Genomic DNA, 18,568 nt, shown 5'->3' with positions numbered 1-18,568 from the left:
CTACATTTAATTCCAAATGTTTGAGTATTTGTTTATTTATTTATCCATTTTACAAAGAATTTTAATTTTAGTTAAATTAAAATTAAAAGTTCAATTTAAAGGGTTTTTGTTTATCTTTTTCTTTTTCTTTTCTCTTCCAGGCAGGGGCACCAGCAGCACAGTTTCCTGCAGGAGGCTCATCCACAAACCCCTTCTTATAGCACTCCTTTGGCCTCCGGCGGGCGGGTGACCTGCGACTCGTTCGCACCTCTTGCACTGTTTTGTTGCGCAAGTAGCTTTAAAAAAAAACATCAATTTCTTAAATAATTTTTTTTACTGAATTTTAAGATCAGAAGACTGAAAAAGGAAAAAAAAAAAAAAAAAAAGAATAAATACATGATCCTGTCTATGGCAACATCCATAGCATCAGAAAAAAAAACATGATGCAGGGTTGTCTGGAGAAAAGGAGCTTTTTTTACCATGCTCCTTTTGTCTTTCCTGTGAACTGGCCTGGAAATCATCTGCACAACGTGGCGGATAACTAAGTTATTGCAAACCTCCTGTTCATGTTAATGCTGCAATTCTGTATATAATTCTTTCATAGAAATTGCTAAATTTTAGATCTTTGTGCATATCAGTATTTGTATCTTTAACACATACACACACGTACGCACACATACATATGCTGCATATATGGCGTTGACGTCCGCCATGCTGTGAATAACATAAAGCAAGAATGTGGAATTCCTTTTTGACATCGCCTTTTTGTGCTTTTGGAGTTTCTGAGAATGAGGCAAAAAAAACATTACGAGGAGCTACAAGACTCTTTTTGGATGTCAACTCCTCCTGAACTCATAAGACTCTGAATCAAGACCACTTATGTTACAGAAATCTAAGTTAATGTGTGTATATATATATATATATATAAATAAATATACAATATATATTAAAATGAATTTTACCTAAAAAAAAAAAAAAAAAAAGTTTGCTTATTAATCAAAATGGCTTAAACTTCTTGTACTTCCTGTTCCTTTTGTTCAGAATTCTGTTGCAGTGATGATTTGAGCATCATCTACTTCCTTTAAAGTTTCTTCTGGATTCTCTCTCGGTGTTTCCATCTCAGGTTTTCGGCACATTATAATATACAAACCCCTCAAGAAGAAAACGATGGCAATAACAGAAAAATATCCCCCGTAGACAGTAAACTGTAAGACAAGTAACACAACAACCGTCTGAATGCAAACACTGTTCTGGCATCTTAGTCACATTTTAGTTTTTTAGTTTCACATTCATAATTAACTTGGCGTTACCAATTAATTCTGGGTATTCAAAAGTTGCCGTTTCACACTGTACATTGATAAAACCTGGGTCAACCCTGGTTTAAAAGATGCTTTGGATAGTGTTAACCCTGCTCTGGAGTAGGCTGTCATAATCCTGGGTAAAAAGCAGTGTTAACCCCACTTTCAACCCCAGGTAAAGTAACGTTTCTCATTTGTAATGTAGAAGCAGGATTAAGCAGTGTGAAAAGCCCAATTGTTTTGTATCCAATAGAAATTTAGCATCTGAGTCATGCTGTTTTTTACCATATAACATAATTTATACAAAGAGTGTAACCTCACCTGTGTGACAATATCCAGACCAAGCCCACTGCTATCCACCACCACTGAGGTGATGATTGTCTGGAGGACCAGAGCACAGAAGGTGTTGGCTCCGAACACAAGGGCGTAACGCTCCATGTTCAACCCAGCTGCTATCTGGAACCTATGAAACATGGACATGGATATAATAGTGCATTCATTACCTTATGAAGAGTTGATTTTAGAGAAGATGTGTTTTCTTTTCTTCCTGCTGCTTTATTAAAATTAATTCATTAGGTCTGGGGACCCTGTGATAAGTAACAATGAAATTCACAGGGTTGTCACAGTCAATGAAAACTATTAAATATTAGGTAATTTTAATAAGGCTTTTCTAAAGTTTTTAATTGTCTAGACCAATGGTTTATAACCACATTCCTGGAGGCCCCCCAACACTGCATGTTTTACATGTCTCCTTTATCAAACACACCTGATTCAGATCATCAGCTCATTAGTAGGGACATCCAAGACCTGAAATGGGTGTGTCAAACAAAAGAGAGATAAAAAAATATGCAGTGTTGGGGGGCCTCCAGGAACATGGTTGGGAACCACTGGTCTAGACATTGCTCTTTCTGTGTGCAATCTCTATAAACAAAAACAAAAAAAATATTATTTGACTAGAAAAGTTGTAGATCTAGATGAGCTCACAGATTCTGTCAGTTTCTGTAAGGATATTTGCATTCCTACCAGGACTTATTTAACATACAACAATGAAAAAACATGGTTCACAGTGAAATTCAGCTAAGTCAGGCCAAAGAAGATACCTACAGGAATGGGGACAAAATCTTGTAGAACTAGGCCAAAAACACTCTGAGGCCCTGTCCCAAATGGCACCCTAAACCCTCATGGTTTTCCTCTGAGTCCGCACTTTCACAACGTAATGCCGCTTTGACTGCCAGGTAAAGTTCTCTGCGTAGCTCACAGTCTTGCGGGCTCAGCAGAAGTGCATTGAGGCGCAAAGGGGGCGCTCACGAGCACACTTCTTTAAGCTTAAATGACGAATGGGACACCCTACGGTCTTGTGGACTTAACGGACACGTGCACGCAGTGGCTATTGTAAGTCCACAAGACCGAAAGTGCACATGAAGTGTACCATTTGGGACAGGGCTTGACAAAGGAGATTAAGCCCGGAACACACCAAGCTGACACTGCTGAACAAGTTGCGACGAAAGCAGGCTGCAGGGTTGGCTCATGTCGGCAGCTCACATCTGGGTCAAAAGTTGCCCCGACACACCAAACTGACACCCGATGGCCAAGTTCTGTGCCTGCGTAAGAAGCGCCTTTCTATACCACGCAGCTGAACAGCCAATCAGAATGGACCGACGAGCTCCGACACGGATTCAACATGTCGAATCGGCCAAAAAAAAAAAGCAAACAAGGACCAACTTCAGCCAACAGTGAGAAAACTTAGTCAGCCAACGAACAAAACCTGCCCGACAGCCGACCGAGGAGGAGCTGCTCAAAAAAGCTGGAAAACAAGTTTTCAGCTAATGACCGTGCTTCAGTATGGAAAGGCTTGAAAGACAAACTACAAGATGTCAACAACTGGCTGATGATCTGAATGAGTTTTACCGCAGATTTGAAACTGTCTCGTACCCCATAACCACTCTGATGGTCTATCTACACCACCATCAACATCAGTGTTGCCAAGTGCGCGGTTTTCCCACGGAATTGGGCTACTTTTACACTGTTGCCGTGGGTTTTTTTTTTTTTTTTTAGTCCACGGGTTGATGCAAACCACCCAGGGACCGTGATTTTTAATCCTCGGAACGCAATTAGGCTAGTTTGGGTCAGTTTTTGAATAGCAGTTGGGCTGGTTTTGTTAAGCAAACCTGATCAACACCTTCAGCAAATCCCCTCCCCCTCCTGCACAGGTCTGTGAAAAGGATGTGTCGGGTCTTCAAGGTCTTCCAGGTGCTTTTCTTACAAGGAAAGCACCTGGTCCAGACGGTTCACCAGCCTGCTTCAAATGCACCACCATCATCCCCATCCAAAAAAAAAAAAAAATTCACAGGACTTAATGACTACAGACCTGTTGCTCTTACATCTGTGGTCATGAAGTCATTTGAGAGACTGGACTTACATGAAGGACATCACAGGACCTTTACTGGACCCCCTGCAGTTTGCTTATTGAGCAAACAGGTCAGTGGATGATCCAGTCAACATGGGACTGTATTATATCCTGCAACATCTGGACAAACCAGGGACTTATGTGAGGATCCTGTTTGTGGAATTCCGTTGGGCTTTCAATACCTCCAGACTAAATTAACCCAGTTCTCTGTGCTCACCTCTACCTGATCACCAGCTTTCTTACTGATCGGCAACAGCCAGTGAGACTCAGGAAATTCACATCTAACACCTGCATAATCAGCACTGGCGCCCCCTAGGGATGTGTGCTGTCCCCACTGCTCTTCTCCCTGTATACAAACGACTGCACTGGCAAAGACCCCTCTGTCAAACTCCTGAAGTTTGCAGATGACCCTACCATCATCAGCCTCATACACAACGGTGACGAGTCTGTATATAGGCAGGAGGTTGAGCATTTTGCTTTCTGGTGCAGTCATAACATCCTGGAGCACACTCAAAACAGTGGAGATGATGGTGGACTTCAGGAGAAACCCCTCCAGCACTCCTCCCACTTACCACCTACAGAGGATAGTTTGGACTGCTGAGAGGATTATTGGTGCTCCCATGCCCACCCTCCAAGAACTTTATTACCATGACTAGGCAATTTTCTGCCCTCTTACCCTTTGATATATGTGCTTTTTTATTGCATCTACTGTATATAAGGTTTATAATGCTTTACATCATCAGGTTTCAACTAAAACAAATGGACCTGAAATCTGACTGTCAGCATTACAGGTCCAAAATCTTTACCATTACACCAATTAAGGTGAAACAGCAAGTGGTCAGATAAGATAATGTATACATTTCTGAATGTTTATCAAGTAATAATGCCATTAGTTTGGAGCAGGGATAGATTATATTCAGCAAAATTTGGTTCATGATGACATTTAACTTACTAAGAAATAAACATCTGAGCTGTAAGCAGGCGCTTATATAATAAGTCACATATTTTGAACAGAACTTACATGGCAATGGTGATGAGCAGCATGTACAGGCTCTTAAAAATGATGTAGCCACAGTAGCAGACCCAGATGTTGGCGCTGAAGACCATTGCAAAGAGAGCACCACCCTCCAGGGCAGAGAGCGCACCCAGAGCCATCTCACCCCAGCGAGACCAGTCTGCAGATGAAAACCCGATACCATATGCCGCTGCCGCCCCTGTGATGCAGTGAGGGCCAGTATATGGGGGGGTCACATTTACTGTTTCTCTGAGAAATTGAAATAACTTTTAAAACTTTAAAGACAGCCTTACTGTAAGCTACAAGTTTGTTAAATGACAGCATTCAGCATAAAGCCGTCAGCTCACATTATCTCAACTTACTTTTAAAATAATCATGTTTAACAGTGGAATTTGTGGTGAAACACTGCATTACCCATGATGCTGTACAGAAAATTCCATCCAATCAGTGTTGAAAGAAACAAACCACACCAAAAGATCTTGTTAGCTCCACCTACTTCCATGAAGCATTGCAAATGACATAATCGGGACTGTCTTCTTATGCTCTCAAAAATGTAAATATTTCGATATATTTCAGCCAAAAGTTTTGGGATGCCTGCCTTGACATGCATATGAACTTTAATGACATCCCATTCTTAATCCGTAGGGTTAAATATATGGAGTTGGCCCACCCTTTGCAGCTAAAACAGCCTCAACTCTCCTGGGAAGGCTTTCCACAAGGTTTAGGAGTGTGTTTATGGGAATTTTTTACCATTCTTCTAGAAGTGCATTTGTGAGGTCAGGCAGTGATGTTGGCGAGAAGGTCTGGCTCACAGTCTCCGCTCTAATTCATCCCAAAGGTGTTCTCTCGGGTTGAGGTCAGGACTCTGTGCAGGCCAGTCGAGTTCCTCCACTCCAAACTCCCTCATCCATGTCTTTATGGACCTTGCTTTGTGCACTGGTGCTCAGTCATGTGGAACAGGAAGAGGCCATCCCTAAACTGTTCCCACAAAGTTGAAATTGAAATTGTCCAAAATGTCTTGATATGCTGAAGCATTAAGAGTTCCTTTCACTGGAACTAAGGGGTCAATCTCAACCCCTGAAAAATAACTCCACACCATAATTCCCTCTCCACCAAACTTTACACTTGGCACTGACAGACAAGTACCGTTCTCCTGGCAACCGCCAAACCCAGACTCGACCATTGGATTGCCATACAGAGAAATGTGATTGGTCACTCCAGAGAACACGTCTCCACTGCTCTAGAGTCCAGTGGCGGTGTGCTTTACACCACTGCATCCGACGCTTTGCATTGCACTTAGTGATGTAAGGCTTGGATGCAGCTGTTCGGCCATGGAAACCCATTCCATGAAGCTCTCTACACACTGTTCTTGAGCTAATCTGAAGCCCACATGAAGTTTGGAGATCTGTTGCTATTGACTGCAGAAAGTTGGTGACTTCTGCGCACTGTGTGCCTCAGCATGCGCTGACCCCGCTCTGTGATTTTACGTGGCCTACCACTTCATGGCTGAGTTGCTGTTGTTCCCAATTGCTTCCACTTTGTTATGATACTACTAACAGTTGGCTATGGAATATTTAGTAGTGAGGAGATTTCATGAATTGACTTATTCCACAAGTGGCAACCATCAGGTACCATGCTTGAATTCACTGAGCTCCTGAGAGCGACCCATTCTTTCACAAATGTGTGTAGAAGCAGTCTGCATGCCTAGGTGCTTGATTTTATACACCTGTGGCAATGGAAGTGATTGGAACACCTGAATTCAATGATTTGAAGGAGTGTATATATGCATATTTTGCACTTAAAATATATTGTTCATTTTCAAATACTTTTTTGTTTCAAATCAAAGTTTGTAATGTTATCTTTCACCTCATAGCTGGTTGGATTGGTTCATGGCTTATAAAGCTTTAACTAAAACTTTTTGAAATCCCTATGAGAGAAATGAATGGAAAAAATACTTCCAGAACCAACGCCGCTAAAAAGGGGGCGGGCACAGTTGAAATCTATAGCAAATCACAACTATCCAAGCATCCAGTCAAGTCCCGGCCTAGATTTTTTCTTGTTTGAGAAGCCACTGAACTCAGATATACATCACAATAAGGAAGAAAGGACTGTCGCAGCTTCCATTTAATGCCAACTTTTTCCAAATTACTGTCCCTTACTCACCAAACAGGTTTGAGAGGGCCTCCACTCCTCCATTGTACACTGTGAAGTTATTAGACGGCTCCACATGCTCCCACAGTGACTGGACGTAGTTCACCGTCTGGTTGTAGCCGCAGGTAGACAGTGCCCACCACGCTGACCAGATAAGCAGTGTACGGGAGGAGAAACACTGCAGGAAATCCCTCCACAACCGGAGCAGAACATCACCACAGCCACCTGGGATATTATCAGGCCAATCAGAATTCCACTACATCAATTTAGGCCAATTTAGTGTTTCCAGGTTCTATGTCAGAACGCTGGCTCAGTATTGGCCAGCTCCTGTGTCAGCATCTGACGTAGAACCTGGAAGCGCTGAATGTAAAAATCGTATAAGAATGACACAGAAGAGAAGATGATATTGTTGAATAAAATCATTATTTATGTTTTGTTTTTGCGCACAAAACGTATTCTTGTCACTTCATAATATTAAGTTTGAACCACTTTTCTGGATCTTGAAAGTGTCGGTTAAATTATTTAGCTCTCGGATTTCATCAAAAGTACGAGACAAATTTATAAAAAATTTCAAAACTAAGTAAACCACTCATTTCCTTCCATTGAAAAACACATTGAGTTTTTGAACAATTCAAGGTCAAACAGTTGTTTTGCAGCCACTGTGACACGTCAGTCATTTCATTTGTTAATATATCTGCTATCTAGGCGTGGAGTCTGTGCTGATACATAAATGCTGATACACAAAATGTGTCACCTGCATATAATTGACATTTAGTTTCCTTACAACAATTTGGTAAATCATTGATATATAAGGAAAACAACAATGGACCTAAAATTGACCCTTGAGGGACACCCATCTCACAGTTTCATAAAGATGATCTAATTTATTTTAACACTGATCTCGTGATATGATCTAAACCAGGGGTAGGCAAGTTCGGTCCTAGAGAGCCGCTGTCCTGCAGAGTTTAGCTCCAACCCTGAAAAACAACCTTCTTCATGACTCACGCTATCAAATGCCTTTTTGAGGTCTAAAAACACTGCGCCTACTACATTATCTAAAGATCCCTTTATCAACTCTGAGAAAACAGTTAGCCATTTATGTTGAATGCTTAGGCCTAAAACCAAACTGTTTAGAATGAAGTAGATCAATTTTTTCTAGATAGTTGATAAGTTGTTCAGCTACCAACTTTTCCAAAATTTTAGAAATTGCAGGGAGTATAGAAATTGATCTATAATTCTAAACCTCATCAACTGATCCTGCCTTAAAAATTGGGGTTTATAATAGACGTTTCCCAATTTGAGTGGAATTTACTTTCTCTAATAGATAAATTTATCAAATTTACCAAGGGCTTTAGCAAACTGGCACTGTATTTTTTTATGAATGCTGTATTGTTTATTAATAATTTGGAGTATCTTATCTTCATCAACCTCAGAGATATAAACCTCAGAGTCTTTTATTGCATATTGAGGTAATTGTACACTACAGTTTAGTAGTTATATACTTGTAGCACATTTTTAGTTTAGGAAAGTACATTTTGAAGTATACTCTCAGTAAATTACAAGTTTAGTAGTTTTATGCTGCAAGTATACTTGTAAGTTTTCTTTAAGTGAACTTAATATCATACTTATAGTGTAGTATTTACATATTATTTTTGCACTTTAAGTATACTACTATGATCATATTTAGGTATTAATTTTTATACTTGAAATATTGTACTTTAAGTAGATTTGTAGTAAATTTCTATGTACACTACCAGTGGACTACACAAAAATTCATATACTCAGAATTAGGATCATATCTGTTTTCTTTGTAAATCTATATTTACAATGTAAGTTTATAAGACAGCATGTAAAACTATTTGAAAAAAAGTATTTAATAGTCGAGTAAACACAACTACAAGCCAAATATACTTAGAATACTTTATACTTTTAAATATCTCACTCAAAAAATTGAGTACAAGTATAAGCCAAATATACTTAAATTTAAACTTTTCTGTCAGTACAAGCCAAGTATATTTAAAGAGTTAGTTCACCCAAAAATTTAAATTCTGTCATTTATTACTCACCCTCATGTCGTTCCACATCCGTAAGACCTTTGTTCATCTTCAGAACACAAATTAAGATATTTTTGATGAAGTCTGAGAAGTTTCTGTCTCTCCATAGAGATCCAAAGCAACCAGGTTTCAGAAAGGTAGACATCATTAGTACAAGTACTCAATGTGACTCCAGTGGCTTAAACGCAATTTTATTAAGCGACACGAGTGCTTTGTTTGCGTAAAAAAAAAAAAAAACTAATTTATCACTTTACTTAGAAAAATATTGATCTACAACATGCGTTCATGAGATCTTCAAGACGTAAGCGTGTTGTGTTCAGACTCATGCGTCAACTCAAGCTTCAAGACACGTGTTTTGCATTCACGCGAGAGCTGGCATTGTGCGTGAACATGATTTGGATAATATTATTTTCTAAATAAAGTGGTAAATTGTGTTTTTTTTCTGAGCAAACAAAGCACTCACGTCACTTCGTAAATTTGAGTTTAAGCCACTGGAGACACATGGAGTATTTTATTATGTATTTTTCCTACCTTTCTGGACCTTGGAGTGGTAGTTGCGTTGGATCTTTATGGAGAGACAGAAAACTTTCAGACTTCATAAAAAATATCTTAAAGGATTAGTCCACTTTTAAATAAACTTTTCCTGATAATTTACTCACCCCCATGTCATCCAAGATGTTCCTGTCTTTCTTTCGTCAGTCGAAAAGAAATTAAGGTTTTTGATGAAAACATTCCAGGATTTTTCTCCATATAGTGGATTTCAACGGCTATCAACAGGTTGAAGGTCAAAATTACAGTTTCAGTGCAGCTTCAAAGAGCTTTAAACGATACCAGACGAGGAATAAGGGTGTTAACTATCGAAATGATCTGCCATTTTTGAAAAAAATACAATCGTTTATGCTTTATAAACACAAAATATCGCCTTGAACGTACTTCCCGTTTCCGCATTCTTCAAAACGCTTACGCTGAATGTCCTGCGCCTTCCCTATTCAACTTAATGAAAAAAAACGAAACTGCAGCTGTGTTCGTATTCCAACTTTGTTGTAGAATAAAACATGAAAATATCTTGCTCTTGTGTTCACCACAGACCTTATTTCAGGCATTTAACCGAAGACCAAGTCAAAAAAAAAACATTGACTTTGAGACAATGGAGCCGAAAGTCTAAAAATGTCTATTAGCTACTTCCACAATCACACATTATTAGCCATGTGATTTTACTAATGAGGCAGATTCCTACCTGTCTTGGAACTTTTTGCACTTGTATTATCACTGGAACATTCCAGTGTTTCCTGCTGCCGTCTGGATCCATCCACCTCTGCACCATCTTTTTGCTCATTGCTCTGAAGATCCACCTCTGTAATAGACACTTCCTCAGGTTCCAGAGGTTTAACTGTCCCAACATGCCCTTCACCATCGGTCTCTCCACTAGCTCTTCTCCTTTGGTGGAAGAACATGCTTGTCTTAGGCATTGGAAGAAGAATGGAGGTGATCAACGCAACAGCGGTGAGAACAAGTGTAAACACTAGAATGTAGCTGTAGGACATCAGTTCAAAAGAGACTAGGATCTGGCCTAATACTGAACCAACAGTGTATCCCAGCAGCTGTGCGGTCCGGCAGTACGAGGTGGCTTTCAGGTAGTGCTTCAACTCCACCATGCTGTAGATGTACGTGAAGTAAGCAACATCACAGGACGTCACCACTCCATATGTAAACTGCACGGCCTGCATCTCTGATACACCCTTACACCACAGTATCATTGCTGTGGTGATGAACAGGACTAAACACTGGAAGACCACCACAGGTTTGTAACGTAGCCAATCAGTGAGGAGGAAGACAGGAACCAGCACTGTCAGGTAAGAGTACGTCCACACTGGGAATATCTGATTGGTTACCTTGAGGGAAAAAACAACTACTTACCACCAACAACAAACTAGATTTATTACACAAATAACTATTACAATCCCAACAATTGATTCAAGCAAAAAAACTGCATGTAGCCTATAATTAAAGGTGAAATGTGTAAAATTTGGGAGGATCTTTTGACAGAAATGCAATATAATATACATAACTATGTTTTCAGTGGGTATAAAGACCTTACATAATGAACCGTTATGTTTTTATTACCTTAGAATGAGTCATTTCTGTCTACATACACCGCGGGTCCCCTTACATGTTAAGTCGCCATTTTGCGTCGGCATGTTTCTACAGTAGCCCTAAACGGACAAACACTCTACAGAGTGCGTTTAGTCAGTATGTTGTTCTTCTTCTAAATCATTCGTGTTTTTAGAGACAGCTTGCATTGTCACTACATTGAATACACATGTAGTAGTAGGGCTGGGCGATATACCGCATGCGATTGTCATGCGCATTTCGTCAGTAAAGCCGGTTCCCTGATTACAGCTAAATCGCCATCACCCATTTCAAATGGAGCGGCATTTAATAGACAGAGCCGTAGATCACTGAAAAGCTACGCAATATCGCGCTCATATTGCAGATGAATCGCCTTCGATAATGAACACGATATTGCGTGGCTTATCAGTGAACTACAGCTCTGTCTATTAAATGCCGCTCCATTTGAAAGCAGGTGATGGCGATTTAGCGGTAATCAGGGAACCGGCTTTACTGACGAAATGCGCATGACAATCGCATGCGATATATCGCCCAGCCCTATGTAGTAGTAGTAGTAGTCATCTGGTTTACTAGAAGCAGAAACCGTTCTTTGTGAGAAGTAAGAAGAAACCTCATTGCTTGACTGGCTAACGTACTAATGTCTCAGACGACAACATCTTTGTCTTGTGTCGGCTTGACGGCCACCGTAGCTTCTCAAATCACGCGAATGGGTGGGGTGGGCTGCTGTTGGTTGCATTTCGCAACCTCACCACTAGATGCCGCTAAAATTTACACAATGCACCTTTAATTACTATAATTAATAAAGAACAAGAAACAATATAATAGAAATAATAATATAGAAATGATATACTACAGAGCCCTGGGCATGACATGCAGGAAAAAAAATAGTAAGCTAAATCATGCGCACGATTTATAATTGTGTTCCTTCGATTTATAAATCTTGCGCATCGAGGGAACGAAATAGTAAATTGTGCGCACAATTTAATTTTTTTTTTCTTGCGTGTCATGTGTGGGGCTCCATATTATACAAATAATAATATATATAATATGTAAATAAAAATAATTATAATTTTAGATTAAATATAGCATGCCACAATGCTGTTACTATTTGAAATGCCATGTCAACTTGCCAAATATAGATTTTTAAATATTATTTCTATCCACTGCATATTTTACAGCAGTATAGATAATGTTTATTGCACAAATCTAACACAGTAACTACATCAGAATCACAATAATTGATTAATGCAAAAATGCATTATAATTATTTATAAATAAGTGATTATAATTAATATAATTACTAAAGAACAAGACAAAAAATATATAATACTACACTCTAAAAAATGCTGGGTTAAAAACAACCCAAGTTGGGTTGAAAATGGACAAACCCAGTGATTGGGTTGTTTTAACCCAACTGTTGGGTTAAATGTTTGCCCAACTATTGTTTGAAAATGACTATATGGCTGACTTAAAATTAATCTAAAATTAAATTAAAATGTTCATTTATTAAACATATTAATAAATGTTAATTTACAAGATATTTTGGGTTCATTTTAAGTAAGCAGTATGTATTTTTAAACAATAGTTGAGTTAAATAAAACTACCCAGCAGGTTGGGCAAACATTTAACCCAACTGCTGGGTTAAAACAACCCAATCGCTGGGTTTGTCCATTTTCAACCCAACTTGGGTTGTTTTTAACCCAGCATTTTTTAGAGCGTATTATAAAAATAATATATACAATATATTAGTAAAAAAAATTATAATAATTTAAAATATTATTTCTATTCACTGCATTTTTATAACAGTATTGATACTTATTTTTTTCACTGCACAAATCTAACTCAGTAACTATATCAGAATCACAATAATTGACCATAGAAGGTTATGCTTTCTCTGGAATTAATTTACCATTTAAAGGCATAGTTGACCCAAAAATGAAAAATCTGTCATTTACGTACCCTCATTCTAAATCTGTGACTTTCTTTCTTCTGTGTAACATGAAAGAAGATATTTTGAATATTTTTGTCCATACAATTAACATCAATGGGATCCAGAACATCAATCCTTTCATTGTATGGACAAAACTATCCTCATTTGTGTTGCATAGAGGCAAACTCTTCCAGGTTTTGAACGACATGAGGGTGAGTAAAAGATGACAGAATTTTAATTTTTGGGTGAACCATTCCTTTAAGCTCAACTGAGATTGATATATGCCATGAGTCATGCAGTTAGATTCTGCAATCCAAAAACATTATGTTAATAATTAAACATTTAAAAGGTCACTATACCTGCTCAATGGTTAGGTTCTTGTCTGGTCCAGTTAGGAATGGAATGAGAAATGGTTCTAAGGGCTTTACTGTGCTGAGGAACCCATAGATGCATAACAGAGATGTCGGATACTTCCAGTCCCTCATCCATCGCTTCAGAGTCTCCATCTTCAAAATCTGTATCTTATTTTAAAAAGAACACTTTATTTTACTATTTTTGCATGCACTGTTTACCTTTACAGGTGTATGAGATCTGTTTTCATAGAAATACTGTTCCTCTCTTCCTCTAATCACCTCACAGAGTTTCTGTGTGTGCTGTAAATGAGCAACCAGTGACCAAAGTTCTTAGATCATTCTGATTACACACTAATTCTGAGCATTACTGTTATTCACCAGATAATGAAACATGCAATAGCCAAACAAACCTTCCCTATTTTAACTTATACTTTCTACATGGATATTCATTCATTCATTCATTCATTCATTCATTCATTCATTCATTCATTCATTCATATGCATTGCTTATTTCCTTAATTTATTCGTGATTATAATTCATTGATTTGACAAACTTTCAGCAGCATACTTCTCTTCTGACTTTTGATTACTAGAATTTACTATAATGTCTCACAAACTTCTTATTCTTTAGGGCTTATATTTTGAATTCACACATATTTCCAATTCTTTTGGCATTTTTTAGGATAGGATTTTTCCCCCTGATTTTTGGAGGATGGAGGACACCTTTTTGTTTATTTTATTTTATTTTATTTTATTTTATTTTATTTTATTTTATTTTATTTTATTTTATTATTTTATTTTTATGTCGCATGTTTATATTTCTTTGGGGCCTTTATTTTGAATTCGTATAAACTTCTGATTCTGATGGACTTTTATTTTAAAGTCCTGATGCTGTTTCTGCTGCTTTTTGCTTCATGTTTGCTTTCTCGTGACAGATCTTATGACATTTGGATTGTGGATACAAACACCAGCAGGTTAGAAAAAACACGCACATTTGATTTGAATGGCTTTCTTAATACAACTACTGTGCAAAATTAATATCAAAACCTAAGTTACGCGTTAAACAATTTAAAGGATTGGTTCACTTTCAAATGATAATTATCCCCAAGCTTTACTCACCCTCAAGCCATCCTGGGTGTAACGTATATGAGTTTCTTTTTCTGATGAACACAATCAGAGGTAACGTTATATTAATAAATATCCTGATGCATCTGAGCTTTATAATGGCAGTGAACGGGAAACAATTAATATGAGCTGAAGAAAGAGCATCCATCCTCCGGAGGGTTAATAAAGGCCTTTTGAAGCGAAGCGATGCGTTTCTGTATAAAAAAAAAAAAAAAAATTTACAAGTTATGAAATGAACTAAAATATCTAGCTTCCGGCTTCCGCCTTCAAAAAGCGTATGGGTTTCCTGTAGACAAACAATACAGGATGCGCGATTTTTATACCAGGAAAACGCTTAACCTAGCTTAATGTGCTAAGAAGACAGTGTTATTAACAGACCAAACTCCGTTAACATCATACTAATAAACCATACTATGTACAGCAGGAGATGAGCCCAGAATATGATTGGTTGTGTTTTCCTCCCATAGAAAATCGTTATAAAGAAAAAGCTTAATGGAGCCTACTAAATGATATTAAAAGATAAAATTCTGCACAAACTGTTTTTTCTGTGTATTATGCTTTGTTAGTATAGTGTTTACTAAATTGGTCTTTAAATGCCACTGTCTTTTACATCAAGCCACGTTAAAGGATTAATCCACTTTCAAATAAACTTTCCTGTTAATTTACTCACCCCCATGTCATCCAAGATGTTCATGTCTTTCGTTCTTCAGTCAAAAAGAAATTAAAGGTGCCCTTGAATTAAAAATTGAATTTATCTTGGTACAGTTGAATAACAAGAGTTCAGTACATGGAAATGACATACAGTGAGTCTCAAACTCCATTGTTTCCTCCTCCTTATATAAATCTCATTTGTTTAAAAGACCTCCGAAGATTAGGCGAATCTCAACATAACACCGATTGTTACGTAACAGTCGAGATCATTAATATGTACGCCCCCAATATTTGCATATGCCAGCCCATGTTCAAGACATTACACAAGGGCAGGACGTCTGGATGTGCACAGCTGAATCATCAGACTAGGTAAGCAAGAACAATAGCGAAAAATGGCAGATGGAGCAATAATAACTGACATGATCCATGATATCATGATATTTTTAGTGATATTTGTAAATTGTCTTTATAAATGTTTTGTTAGCATGTTGCTAATGTACTGTTAAATGTGGTTAAAGTTACCATCGTTTCTTACTGTATTCACGGAGACAAGAGCCGTCACTATTTTCATTATTAAACACTTGCAGTCTGTTTAATGCATAAACACAACTTCATTCTTTATAAATCTCTCCAACAGTGTAGCATTAGCCGTTGGCCACGGAGCACTATCAAACTCATCAAATGTAAACATCCAAATAAATACCATACTTACATAATCTGATATGCTGCATGATGAACACTTTGTAAAGATTTTGAGGGATATATTAGCTGTGTGATCTTTGTTTATGCTGTTAAAGGCGAGCGCGAGATCCATGGGCGGGGAGTAGGAGATTTAAAGGGGCCGCAGCCTAAATTGGCTCATATTTAATGATGCCCCAAAATAGGCAGTTAAAAAAATTAATAAAAAAACACTATGGGGTATTTTGAGTTGAAACTTCACAGACACATTCAGGAGACACCTTAGACTTATATTACATCTTTTAAAAAGATGTTCTACGGCACCTTTAAGGTTTTTGACGAAACCATTCCAGGATTATTCTCCTTATAGTGGACTTCAATGGCCTCCAGACGGTTGAAGGTCAAAATTACAGTTTCAGTGCAGCTTCAAAGAGCTTTAAACGATACCAGACGAGGAATAAGGGTCTTATCTAGCGAAACGATCGGTCATTTAAAAAAAAAAAAAATACAAATGTATATGCTTTATACAAACAGATGATCGCCTTCCAAGTGCTTCTGCCAAAACCGCACTTTTGTATTCTTCAAAAAGCTTACACCGTATGTCCTACGTCTTCCCTATTCTACTTACAGGAAAAAAAATGGAACTGGCGCTGCGTTCGTTCCTTAAGTAGAATAGGGAAGGTTTTTGAAGTCCACTATAAGGAGAATAATCCTGGAATGTTTTCATCAAAAACCTTCATTTCTGTTCGACTGAAGAAAGAAAGACATAAACATCTTGAATGACATGGGGGTGAGTAAATTATCAGGAAATTTTATTTGAAAGTGAACTAATCCTTTAAGGGAGTAAAATGCTTAATTAAACGTGTTGCATTCATATTCTGGGCTCATCTGCTTTTCTGTACATAGCATGATTTATTAGTTTAGTGTTTACTAAGTTTAGTTTGTTAATAACACTGCCTTAGTAAATTAAACCATGTTAAGCTTTTCACATTAAACGTCTTAAAACGTCCCGAGTTCTGCATGCACCTCACGGGAGGGTACAGTCATTTATGCTGAGAAAAGAGGTTAATATAAATCTCTGCAGGTACCGTACAACATCGATGTTTAAAATACTTAAAAACGTATAAAATAATGAATTGCTGAATTAGCCTACTTAGAAATAGATTTGATATTATACATATTGGAGAATTTTCTGTCTTATACGGCACTTTTATTATTTTAAGTTTTACCGCAAACATGTTTTTGACAAATTCGTTAGTTAAAATGTGTCATTTTAGTCAACTTTATGATAATTATTGCTACGTTATACCATCTGTGAGTGAACAAGCCAAGTCACTGGCAGAAGTGGCCCAGATTTCTACAGCCAAAGTTGGGCCAGTTACTGTGAACAGCAATCGGCCCGGTGCTTTACAGCCGTAACAAATATACATGTGCCACAATCGGCCCGGAGTCTGAGCCGCAGGCGCCGTGGGGCAGCCGATTTCAGGCTGATTATATTTCTTTAAATACCTGAAGTAGAAGTAGTATGTAAATGAATGTAAAATGTAAAAGTGTCTTGACGTAGAATAAAATGTAAATGTAGGCCTATAAAGTATGAAATGTAATCATGGTATGTATATAATGTATACACCATATTATACCATGGTAAAATACTTTTTCGTAAAGCTTATTGAGTAATCAACTGATTTAAATGTATCTTCCAGGTGTGCAATAATGGCAAGCAACAAATTTCAAATTGTGGTACAGGGAGAAGCATCAGAAACTGATTCGGATGATGAAGTGTACATCACCTCTGCCCCTCCTGTCCTTGCGTTATCATCATCATCATCATCAGGGATGAAGGTGGCAGGAGAGGCACCCGAGACAGACAGCGAGGATGAGGAGGAGAGAGCGCGCAGACTGGCCTCTGAAAGCCAACAACAGATGCTCCGCAAGGATCTTCCTCCGCTCATCGTGATCAGAAACACACCTGCGACAGTGTGCGGACAGGAGGACAGTTTGTCGCCTGTGTCCAGACCTGAGTCAGGTCGTTTTAACACGTTACTCCAGCAGAAACTGCAGGAGAGCAATGCACGATTGTGCACTGATGTCAATCAAAGCCTGAAACAGGTGTATCAGAACGCTGCGAGGGACATAAGACAGGCCACTGCTCATCTGAACAACTCTCAGACAAGCATCATCAACGCGTCCCACAGCATTAGACTCATTCTAGAGGACCTGAAGTCAGTGTCTGAGAAGATTGACATCATTACGAGCTGTCACCTGCTGCCGGACATCACCATGCCTAACCCGGTGTCTGGACAATCTTAATCAAATGTTTGAGAGTAAGTTGAGACAGCTGAATTTAAATGACAAATGTTGCGTATTGTTTAATATGGGCATGTTGTTGGCCTGTTGAAGGTCCAATATAAGCAAAAACAAAAATTTCTTGTATGCTACATGAAGAATGGAAGGTGTTATTAACCTATTGACCACAACATGGTCATGATTATCAGTGATCATCCAAATTAATAACATTGAAATTAGTTTGGGCTGATTTGCTGAATGCACTGAGGAAATAAAGAAAATAAATTATATAGGTATATAAAAAAAGGTTAACTTGTCTGTTGTGTAAACCAAATTTTCTTCTTTTTTTTAACATACAGGTTGAAATGATCAATGTATATAGGAAAGTCTATGATTTAGGGAATGTAACTAGTCAGCATTTGCTTTAATGTATCTTAGTTATTGAAGTAAAAAATAAAAATACCAAAAATAGTCACCATTTCTTTAAATTTTTATTTTAGGTTCACAATTT

The 18,568-nt window shown here is 38.0% G+C and overlaps 3 protein-coding genes across 12 annotated transcripts in view; 2 read left to right on the top strand and 1 right to left on the bottom strand.

Moving 5' to 3' along the window:
- Window positions 1-377, top strand: part of agfg1a (ArfGAP with FG repeats 1a) — a 28,473-nt gene extending 28,096 nt beyond the window's left edge. For all 5 annotated transcript variants that reach the window (XM_067365418.1, XM_067365419.1, XM_067365420.1 and 2 more), the window contains one exon: window positions 141-377. In XM_067365418.1, coding sequence (XP_067221519.1) covers window positions 141-200 — 60 coding nt within the window. In that variant the 3' untranslated portion in view covers window positions 201-377. The remainder of the gene's footprint in view (window positions 1-140) is intronic.
- A 139-nt stretch (window positions 378-516) lies between these two features.
- On the bottom strand, window positions 517-14,563 carry slc19a3a (solute carrier family 19 member 3a). Of its 3 annotated transcripts, none has more exons than XM_067365427.1 (7): window positions 14,437-14,563; window positions 13,324-13,479; window positions 10,142-10,796; window positions 6,863-7,075; window positions 4,706-4,898; window positions 1,599-1,740; window positions 517-1,184 (listed from the first exon to the last, which is right to left on the bottom strand). In XM_067365427.1, the coding sequence occupies exons 2-7, from the start codon at window positions 13,468-13,470 to the stop codon at window positions 1,017-1,019; spliced, it is 1,518 nt and encodes a 505-aa protein (XP_067221528.1). In that variant the 5' UTR covers window positions 13,471-13,479; window positions 14,437-14,563; the 3' UTR covers window positions 517-1,016. The 3 variants fall into 3 exon arrangements, with proteins under 3 accessions (XP_067221528.1, XP_067221527.1, XP_067221529.1); XM_067365426.1 differs by having other exon boundaries at window positions 13,324-13,485; window positions 14,437-14,559; XM_067365428.1 differs by lacking the exon at window positions 517-1,184 and having other exon boundaries at window positions 1,200-1,740; window positions 13,324-13,485; window positions 14,437-14,559.
- Window positions 13,578-18,527, top strand: bloc1s3 (biogenesis of lysosomal organelles complex-1, subunit 3). Of its 4 annotated transcripts, none has more exons than XM_067365433.1 (3): window positions 13,581-14,291; window positions 16,402-16,561; window positions 17,475-18,527. In XM_067365433.1, the coding sequence occupies exons 2-3, from the start codon at window positions 16,551-16,553 to the stop codon at window positions 18,079-18,081; spliced, it is 618 nt and encodes a 205-aa protein (XP_067221534.1). In that variant the 5' UTR covers window positions 13,581-14,291; window positions 16,402-16,550; the 3' UTR covers window positions 18,082-18,527. The 4 variants fall into 4 exon arrangements, with proteins under 4 accessions (XP_067221532.1, XP_067221530.1, XP_067221534.1 ...); XM_067365432.1 differs by having other exon boundaries at window positions 13,581-15,462; XM_067365431.1 differs by lacking the exon at window positions 16,402-16,561 and having other exon boundaries at window positions 13,578-14,291.
- Window positions 18,528-18,568: the final 41 nt, after the last annotated feature.

Source organism: Chanodichthys erythropterus, chromosome 17, assembly GCF_024489055.1.
Source record: "Chanodichthys erythropterus isolate Z2021 chromosome 17, ASM2448905v1, whole genome shotgun sequence".
NCBI classification, from domain to species: domain Eukaryota; kingdom Metazoa; phylum Chordata; class Actinopteri; order Cypriniformes; family Xenocyprididae; genus Chanodichthys; species Chanodichthys erythropterus.
This window is presented reverse-complemented; position numbering and strand designations above follow the sequence as displayed.